The 9,495-nt window shown below is 52.4% G+C and overlaps 1 protein-coding gene across 1 annotated transcript in view; it reads right to left on the bottom strand.

Annotated features, from left to right (window-relative positions):
• Positions 1 to 252: 252 nt before the first annotated feature.
• PDLIM1 (PDZ and LIM domain 1) overlaps positions 253 to 9,495 on the bottom strand; it is a 45,992-nt gene continuing 36,749 nt past the window's right edge. The window contains exons 5-7 of the mRNA XM_004749628.2: positions 8,064 to 8,215; positions 1,137 to 1,254; positions 253 to 752 (exon numbers count right to left, since the gene is read on the bottom strand). Coding sequence (XP_004749685.1) covers positions 566 to 752; positions 1,137 to 1,254; positions 8,064 to 8,215 — 457 coding nt within the window. The 3' untranslated portion in view covers positions 253 to 565. The remainder of the gene's footprint in view (positions 753 to 1,136; positions 1,255 to 8,063; positions 8,216 to 9,495) is intronic.

Genomic DNA, 9,495 nt, shown 5'->3' with positions numbered 1-9,495 from the left:
AAATCTTTCAAAAAAAAAGAATACAATAACGAGGTTGATCTTATATTAGCATCAGAGAAACAGAATCTGGAGAAAGCTTCCAAGAACGGTGAGACTATGGCCCATTCAGATGTCAATCCTCTCACCCCTGGAGAAGACCTGCCAATCTCAGAGAAGTGGGGAACCCAAAAGATGACGAGATGAGATCAGAACTCTCATCTGGCTTGAGCCAGGAATGAGGACGCATGGTGGAATGAGAGACGCCACACTGCCTTGGAGTCTATAAATTTATTGAGTAGACATGAACTCAGTGTCAGAAATATCCAATTCGGTTTGGTTCCAATGTGGCTGATGTCCAACTGCAGCAGAGACGAACCGAGGTAAAGAGAAGACCCGGGGACGCTGGCAAGGGGACACGGAACGAAACAATCCTCCGTTAATGTAAAAGCGGGCGTCGTGCAGCCAGTGAGTCAGTTAGCAGAGGCGGGGAGACGTGGTGTTTAAAGAGCAGGGATAAAAACCAGAGTCAGCGGGAACCTTCAGGAGAGGAGAGGGCCAGAGCACAGAGAGGAGGAGACCTGCTGGGTCACTTGGGGAACACAGTGACCACGTCGTAGCCCTCAGGGGGTGTGACTCGCTCCCGGGCGTGCTTTTCACAGTAGATTTGGTCCTCCACGAAGAAGTGGCCCTTCTGTTTCAGGTTGGTGCCACAGTCAGCGCACACGTAACACTCAGGGTGACGGTGGCGGTCTCGCAGCTTCACGAACACGCCGCTGCAGGAGGGAGGCAGGAAAGGGCTCCATTAGTGACAAGCCCCACGGCTGGGGGGTGGGGGGGGGTCTTTCCACGAGGCCCATCAAAGGGCAGATCAGGGCCTCATAAAGCCACCGCTCATTCCTGGGCTCCTCACACATTACTCCCTCTTCAACAGGGCGGCCCTCTCTCTGCTTCGATGTTAGTCACACCCAACGGGCTCTGTGGCCAAGGAGAACCTTCACACCTGGCTCTGGACCAAAGGCCTACGTGGTCTCTCTGCTTTATTTGCCAGGCAGGAATTCTTCCCCATCGCACCCAAAATGGGCACCATCTGGCACTTTCCACAGCGTGGTTTATTCCACCTGTGGGGCCTCCGACATTGGGGAGAGGTGGATACTCACACAATACCGGTGCCACATTTGTCACACATGGGCAACTTCTGGGCATTTCCAATCGACGCTGCCACTTTGGTGACTGGTGCCTTGACGCTTCTGAAACCTGAGGGCTTGCTGGGATCCCCTATAATGAGGAAAACATTTGGGTTGGCCAGGAAAGGTGGGGTTGCCGAAGTTTCATTGAGCTTTTGCGGAGTTGCTTATATGTATGTTCCAGCAAGTTCCTGGAGTAAAACAAACCTGACTCCACTGTGTGATCCTGGAAAAGTTCCTTAACCTCTCTGGTCCTCAGCTTCCTTTTCCATATGACAGGAGTGCATTTTTCCCTTCACCACGGTACAAAAAGGATTAAAAAGTACACGCAGAGTCCTCCCACAGTACCCAACATCTAGTTAGCCCTCAGAACACAAATTACATTTCATTCCGATTAGATGCGTGCACATACGGGTATGGGCACTTCACAGTGACTTCTGCAGGTGCAACAAAGATGGTATTTGATCATTAAAAGACAGTGTGTGTGGATGCTGGAAGAAGCCCACGTCACAAGAAGTACAAAGCTGTTACAGCAGAGCCTCTCTAGGCAGCCCCACAAAACCCACCTACCCCAGAGCAGAGCAGAGCAGAGCAGGCCACCTCCCTGCAGTCGGCCGTGACGCGTCCAGTGAGCAGCCACGCAGCCCAGCACAGCTTCCAAGCCCTCTACCAGGGGCGCCCAGCAGCAGCAAGCCATCAGCAGCTGACAGTCTCGTTGTCAGCTGTGACCGGACTGCAAAGCCCTGCGGCACCAGGACCCTGTTTTCCATGCTTTGTGACATCCCACAGAGCCTTGCAAGGCGCTGAGCATACACCAGAGGCTCCAAAGACGCAGGGAAAGGAGGGCAAAATGCCCCAATGAAGGCTTAACGGGCTCTACCTTTGCCCAGCACACTGTGGCCAAGGAGCCAAGGACGTCTCTACACCAGTGGTTCTGAACAGGCCGCGGAGAGTGGGCCAGGCACCAGGAGAGAGCCCCTAAAATCCACAGAGCAGGCTCGTCCTCAGAGCTGCTGAAGGAGCATCTCCAGACGCCAGGGCCCCAGGAGATCTGATTCTATGTCTGCGGTTAAAACCCACTTCTTGAGACTAAAGCAGCTGCTCTCAGATTTGCCTGTGCACAGAATGATGTGGGGGGGCTGGCGCCAGTGCAGCTCACTGGTCCTCACCCCCAGAGTTTCTGCTTCAGCAGGCCTGGGGCGGGGCCCGTGAGGTTGCATTTCTAGTAAGTTCTCAGGTGCTGCTGAGGCGACTGGTCCAGGAACCACCCTCTGAGAACCACTGGCCAAAAGCAAGAGAACAGTTTCCCGCGTGAAGTGAAGGGATGAGGGGAGTCATCCTACAACTGCAGCCACGCGGGGCAATCCTGGGGCTGACAAATGAGGGTCCTTATCCTCGCATCCATTTGGAAAATGGGTCCCCCTAACCTTGACTGGTGCTTCTGAACCAAAACTTGAGATGAATCCAAGTAAGGGGCATCTATCATTGGCTCGGATGGTGGACTGTGTATTTTGCCACAATTATGTGTCCCATCCCCTGCCCCGGCCATGCATCTCAGTAGGTCAGTGATTCTCTACTGGGGATGATTCTGTCCCCAGGGGAAGAGTCTGGGTTGTCACAACTGGAGAGCAGTGCTTCTGGCCTCCCCTGGGTAGAGAGGCCAGGGATGCTGCTAAATGTCCTAAAATGTGCAGAACAGCCCCACCACGTGGACTTCTCTGGCCCCATATGTCTACAGCACCCAAGCTGAGAAACCCTAGTCTTGGTGAAGCATACACCCAGTTGTACCCAAAGGCCACGGACTTTGGGTTTGACACTATGACTTGCTTTGGCCCATGGAATGGGAGCAGACGTGAGCCCCGTTCTGGCAGAATCATGAGGTGCATCTGTGTGGTTTGGTCCTGTCCCCATGGAGCTCCAACCTCTGCCTCAGCAGCCAGGCCCTGAGAATGGCACCTTCCTGTGCTGGGCTCCTGGCAGTGGGAGACTCACAGAGCCAGGCCCAGCCCTGCCACCGCGGGCTGGCCCGTAGCCCTCACGGAAGGCGAACAAAATTGCACTCTGCCTCGCACTGTGGGTGAATGCCGGGGGACAGCCAGCCGGGGAGATGTGGGTGCCTGATGGAGAACAGCAAGAGGGAATATTTAAGAGCAGCCTGTTTTAAAGGCCCTACAGTGGGGTGTGGATGGCGTGGTCTCTCAGGGTTCCCCTGTCAGGGCAGGAACCCTCCTGCACTAAGGAACTGATGGACACAGATGTCCAGCCGGCGGCACAGGAGAGGGGCAGATGTTAGGAGGCTTCAGGGTTTCCGCTGTTTTCAGCCAGAAGCTCTATGATTAGGCTCGGGGGAAGGCTTGGTGCCACCTGGTTAGCTGCCTTTGGTGCTTTGGTCAGCCCAAGTCCAAGTCCCCTTTTGCCTCCCCAAATCTTCCTCCACTCCTTGGTCCCAGTCTCGACTTTGTTCATTATTGCCTTTTTTTTTTCTTTTTGCATTAACTGGGATTTTAAAAAACACAGCATTAAAGTGTCATTTTTGTCTTAACTATTGAGGTTTTGGGCGCCCCCTTAAATTCTGTACCCAAGGCAAATGCCTCCCTCCTGTCACCCTAATCCTGGCTCCCTCCTAAGATCTCAGAAGGGCTGGGTGGCCAGCTTCACACCTCTAACATCCCCAAAAGGCTCCCTCCTCACGTGCGGGCTCCTGCTCCTGGAGCCATCTGGGCAGCCCGCCCCAAGAAAGAAGGAAATGTAGCAACTTGGTGGCGTCTCTGCCTACCCAGACTACCCAGACAGCTGGGAAGGGAAACCGGCTGCCCTGGGGAACCAGCGAGGCGAGGCTATGGTCTCAGGCGATGGGGCTATTCTTCATGTAATTCATTTGACCCGCAGAAAATTTACCAGAAATGGGTTGCGCTAGCAAGAGGGCAGGAGAGAAGGAATGAGGGATATGAGAGCCGCACTTGGTAGGAGAATCCACACCCCTTCTCCAAGTAGAGAAGGGACTGGATGAAACTGGGCCAGGGGCAGGGTCATCTAGTTGGCTCAGTCAGTAGAGTTGAGATTGTTGATCTCAACGTCATGAGTTCAAACCCCAGGCTAAGCATAGACAAAAAGGAGAGAGAGAGAGAGAAACAGCACAGCATGGGAAGGGGCCGCTGTGTGCAGGACCAAGCAGGCACAGTGTCCAGCCCTGCAGCGCCACCTGCTGGCCCCATTTTCTCCTCTCACTTACAGCCAACACCACAAACCCAAGAAATGTCATTCTGCCCTTCTCAACAAGCCTACAGTAAAAACATTAGCTCCCTTTAGACTCTGGGAAGCTATAAACATTTTCAATTTTCTCTCTTTCTAGTGAAACTTGTATATCAGAGCTTTCTGGGGGAACAAGTGGAAATGGGTTCAGGAAAGCACAGCTATTTTTCTACCCACTTTACTGCTCAACAACCTTCCAGGGCTCTGCATTACTAAAAGAACCAAATTCATGGTCCTTAAGCACCTGGTGGTCCTCCGTGATCTGACTCCAGACCCTGTGGGGATTCTCCTGCAACCCTGGACACCCTGATACTTCCTGAGCAAGTCTCCAGCTTTCTCACCTCAGAGCCCCCAGCACCCACTGTGTTTTCTCAGTCCTTGATGCCTCCTTCCAAGTCTCCTCTCCAATTCCCCTTAAATGGTCAGATGGATGATAAACAAGATGCGCTATAGACACACTGTACAACATTCAGCCTTAAAAAGGAAAGAGATGCTGACACCCGCCGCAATATGGATGAACCCTTACACTCAGTGAAACAAGCCAGTCACAAAAGACACATGCTGTATGATTCCCCTGCCAGGAAGTGCTTGCAGCAGTCACATTCATGGAAACAGAAAGCAGATTGGTGACTTCCGCGGGCTGGGGGAGGAGGCTTCGAGGAGCTAGCGATGAATGGGTACAGAGCTGCAGTTCTGCAAGACGGAGTTCTGTGGGTGGGCGGTGCTCACCGGTGCACAATGGTATGGCCATGGCTGATGCCTCCAAACTAAGCACTTAAATATGGTTAAGACAGGAAATCTCGTGTTAGCTATAGCTCGCCATAATTTAAAGATTAAAAATAAAAAGCCTCCTTGTTTCCTGCAAATTTGGAATTTGATCCAGAGCAAGATGAATTTTGAGAAATCCAGGACCCTTTCTCCTAGTCCTGAGGCTGAATTTCACCCCAAAGGAGAAGATCCACATTGAATCTTTAGGAGTTTATCACCAAACCTGGCTGCAGCCAAGCCTCGCAGGTGGGGCCTCACTGAGGGTGGGCCTGGTACTTTCTGTGCATCGTTTCCCCTGATGCTTTAAACCATCTGTGAAGGGCGCCTGCGTGGCTCAGTTGGTTAAGGGTCTGCCTTCGACTCAGGTCATGATCCCAGAGTCCTGGGATCAAGCCCTGCGTCGGGCTCCCTCGTCAGCGGCTAGTCCACTTCTCCTTCTCCATTGCCCCTCACCCTGCCTGTTCTTGCACTTTCTCTCTCTCAAATAAATAACATCTTAAAAACAAAACAACAAAAAAACAGCCATCTGTGAAGTAGCCATTATTAGCCTCCCTGGACATGTGCAGAAACTAGGGCTCAGAGAGATGGGCAACCCGCCTGCGGTCTCCGGGGAGGTCACAGGCAGATCCTGGATGCCAGTGCTGCAAGGGCCGGGCTGCTTTATGAACCCGAGGCTTCCCCAAATGACAGTCGCCCTCACTGAGTGCTTTCCTACGTACCAGACACTGCTCTGAGCTTTAACCACTTCATCTCAAATGAAAACAGGGATTTGAGCTCCTTCCCCCAAGAGTCTTCTGCACACAGTGGATGTATGGACTGGAATTCATGCAGTTTCATTCCATGAGAATTTTACTATAGCTACATATTAAGAGATAATGGGAGAGATTATAAAGATCTGTTATCTCCCTTCCTTTTTTTCTTTTTTTTAGATTTTATTTATTTATTTGACAGACAGTGATCACAAGCAGGCAGAGAGGCAGGCAGAGAGAGAGGAGGAAGCAGGCTCCCTGCTGAGCAGAGAGCCTGATGTGGGGCTCGATCCCAGGACCCTGAGACCATGACCTGAGTTGAAAGCAGAGGCTTTAACCCACTGAGCTACCCAGGTACCCCTCCCTTCTTTTTAGCAAAATTTTTATTTTCTTTGGGGCAAGAAGATATTCATCCCAGGGAGGAAAGAATTCTCAGACTCTCCTACAACTGGATGTGGGCATATGACTAAATTCTGGTCAAATTAAATGGAATGCTAGTGTGTGACTTCTGGTAGAGAAAAAGCTGGCTTATCTGAATAGAGTAGTCCCCATTCAGCCCTTTTTCCTTCCTGGTGCTTGGAGATGGCTAGAGCACCAACTGCCAACTAGAGCCATGAGGTAACCCTGAGAATAGAAGCCACGGGCTTGGTAGATGGAGCACAAGATGGAAGGACTTCGGATCTTGATGAGCATGGAATGGCCACCTCAGTGAGGCTGGGCTTTAGGTCCTTCTCTGTAACATGAGGGCATTTGACTAGATGAGTTCTGCAATATCTATGTCCTAGTTTGGGACAGAATGGATTGACTTTTCTCCTCTCTTAGTTGAAGGGTTTTGCACCCACTTACTCAGAGTAGAGTAAGTTGTGGTTTCTCACTGGTTTTGATAAAACGGTCATTCTCTAGGGCTGATCCCCAAATCACTTGTCAGTTGGCCCTAATACCGGAACTTCATGCAGCCTATGACTCATTCCTTCCAAAATGCACAGGTACAACAAGCAAAGGGGGAAACTGCTGGTAGAACCATATCCTTTTAGCATAAAAGAACTTTTCCCGTAACTTCCTGTGCTTGTAAACTGCCAATTTCCCTATGAAACCTGGGTCTGGGTTCCGTCAGGAGGGAACTCTCAGCTCAGGAAGAACTCCCAGGAAGCCCAACCTGGAGCTGGGGGCCTGGGGGAGGGTAGTTACTCTTGCAGAGGGTCCTCTGCTGTGGCCCTCCATGGTGGTCCCAAGCAAGCAACTCGCTCCCTCCCTCGGTGCAGGTGAAACAGGCTTCATGGTCTGCATCACCAGCTCTCTCTTCACAGGAGGGCACTTCAGGGAAAGGAGGAAAGAACAAGGGAAGGCAGGCCTCGGGAAACCCCCTGTGCCTTGAGGAAGGCCACAGAGCCGAGGATGGGGTGCCGTCCACAATGCAGAGCCCCACGGGTGGTCCCTGGGTGCCTCAGGCCTCAGAGCTCACACCTTGGACAAGTTGAGGCCGGTTTCGTGCCTCTCGGTACGGTTTGTAAACAAAATCACAGGCGTGAAGCACCTCCCGTAGCCGCACATAGTGTGGGGTGCTTCTGCCGTGCAGGACACCAGATCCTCACACTGAGCTTAGAAAATAGGATTTTGACCCCCGACAGAGCCCAGAAAGGTCACTCGGGGAGAATGTGGCCAAACTGGGGTTTCGCCGGCTCTCCGGAGTCCATCTACCCGAGAGCAAGAACAAACGCACTGCCCTGCAGTGTGCCCTTCTCTGTGTTGTTGATTCCTTTTCCTTCTGCTTGTCCCGGCCCGTGACCTTCACCCAGTCACACACACAGCCACCACAGAAGCATGGGATGTGGGCTCACGCCAAACAAATGGCCAAGGGATAAACAGGGGACAAACAGAATCCCACAAGAGTCAAGCTCACCCTGACGCCTGCAGCCTAAAGCCCATGTGACAGGAAACAGCTGGGCAGGTGTGGCTGGGAGCTCGCTCATCCTCTGTCTCTGAGCTTTCAGTGGTTTCGAAGCCCGGCTTCCCACCGCTTCTTCCGCCCGCTCAGGGCTATACTCACCTTTGTTTCAGCCACGACCGACCCCGACCCAGACCCTGCGACCCAAGAGCCTCCGACCGCACGCCGCCTCGCAGGGTAGATTACCTTTCTCCTCAGACTCTAGGATTTCCTGCAAAACCAGGAATGAAGTGGACTGCTTGGGGGGCTCATTTAGCTCCTGTTTCTCTTGAAGCATCTTGTAAACTTCAGATTCTTTGTCGATGACGAGTCCGCTTGGAAGCTGAGAATGGTCTAAGCTGTAAAGAATGTTTGGAAATTCATTAGGAGATGTCAGAAGTTAGGAGGCAAAAAAAAAAAAAAAAAAATTTCACCAGGAACCCCCTTCAAAGTGAAGACACCCCTGAATCAGGGGGTGGCTAAGAACGACCCTGCTGGTCGGAGCCCACTCTGAAGTCAGCCGTGAGCCTCCAGCCGGGGTTACGAGGCGCCGTTGTCGGGGCTGGCTGCTACTTCAATGCAGGAAGAGGCTATTTCCCAAACAGTTTCAGTAATGTGATTACTTTTTGGCCTAATCCCATGGAATGGGAATGCTGTGCTTCTTCCTTAATTACATAAACAATATTATGTCAAAAGACAATTTAGAAGAGGAGAGATGTGGACCACAACCTGACCACTAAAGGCTTGGCTGGGTCCCCTCGGGACGGGCCGCACGCACACTTCTCATGAGGCGGAAAGCAGCGTTCTTCCTTCCTGACGCTATCGACGTCTTTCCAAGTGGTATCAGCGAGGGTCTGTCTCCAGAACCTCTCGCGGCCCCCAGGGCCAAATGCCCTGGGCTTCTCAATGACCAGTCGGATGGCCAGCTCTGCCTTGCCCAGATCACAGCGCTGGGGGTGAGGGGGAAAGCCCCAAGCACCGTGGAGACGGTAACGCACCATCGGAGGCAAAGGGGATGTTGAGACCTGAGCTCAGTCCCCAAGGATGGGAAAAGACAGGACAGGCTGAGCTGCGGCCGTGTTCCACCAGGGCCCATTTTCCAGGCTTTTCCAGGAGCCTCTGCTGCCTGGTCTGGGAAGGGGTAAAATGGAAGGAGACTCCAGTCAGTTCTGTTTGCAAGGTCTGTCCTGCACCCCCTTTTCAGCGCCACCCCTCCCCCGACCATGTGTCCAGGCCGCCACGGCTGACCCACACAACGGGCCACCTTTGTCGTTTGTCCCTGTGCTGCCGTTTGCAAGCCCAGGACAGTCTCATTTCCAAACAGAGGCCACAGTGACCTACTAAATACAAGAATCACACAGTGTTGTGACATGGCTCCAAGTGTTCTCATAGGACTTCAGCCAAATATTTACAGTTTTAATAACAAAATACTAGTTTAATCAAGTTCATCTCCTTTGGAGTAAATATTCATGACAAAACATAGAAAGGCCCCGAAGAACGCAGCTCTGCCTCCCTTTCCAAACACATGGCTGGCCAGCCTCTGCTCACGAGGCTCTTGTCACACCGGCCTCCGTGCTGCTTCCAGAATGCAGCAGCCTCAGAATCTCTGCACTTTCTGTTCCCAGTGCCTGGAAGGATC

The sequence above is a fragment of the Mustela putorius genome, unplaced genomic scaffold (assembly GCF_011764305.1).
Source record: "Mustela putorius furo isolate JIRA1106 unplaced genomic scaffold, ASM1176430v1.1 tig00003909_pilon_pilon_pilon, whole genome shotgun sequence".
In the NCBI taxonomy this organism is placed as follows: domain Eukaryota; kingdom Metazoa; phylum Chordata; class Mammalia; order Carnivora; family Mustelidae; genus Mustela; species Mustela putorius.
Note: the sequence above shows the minus strand (reverse complement) of the source record. Positions and strands in the feature narration are given on the sequence as shown.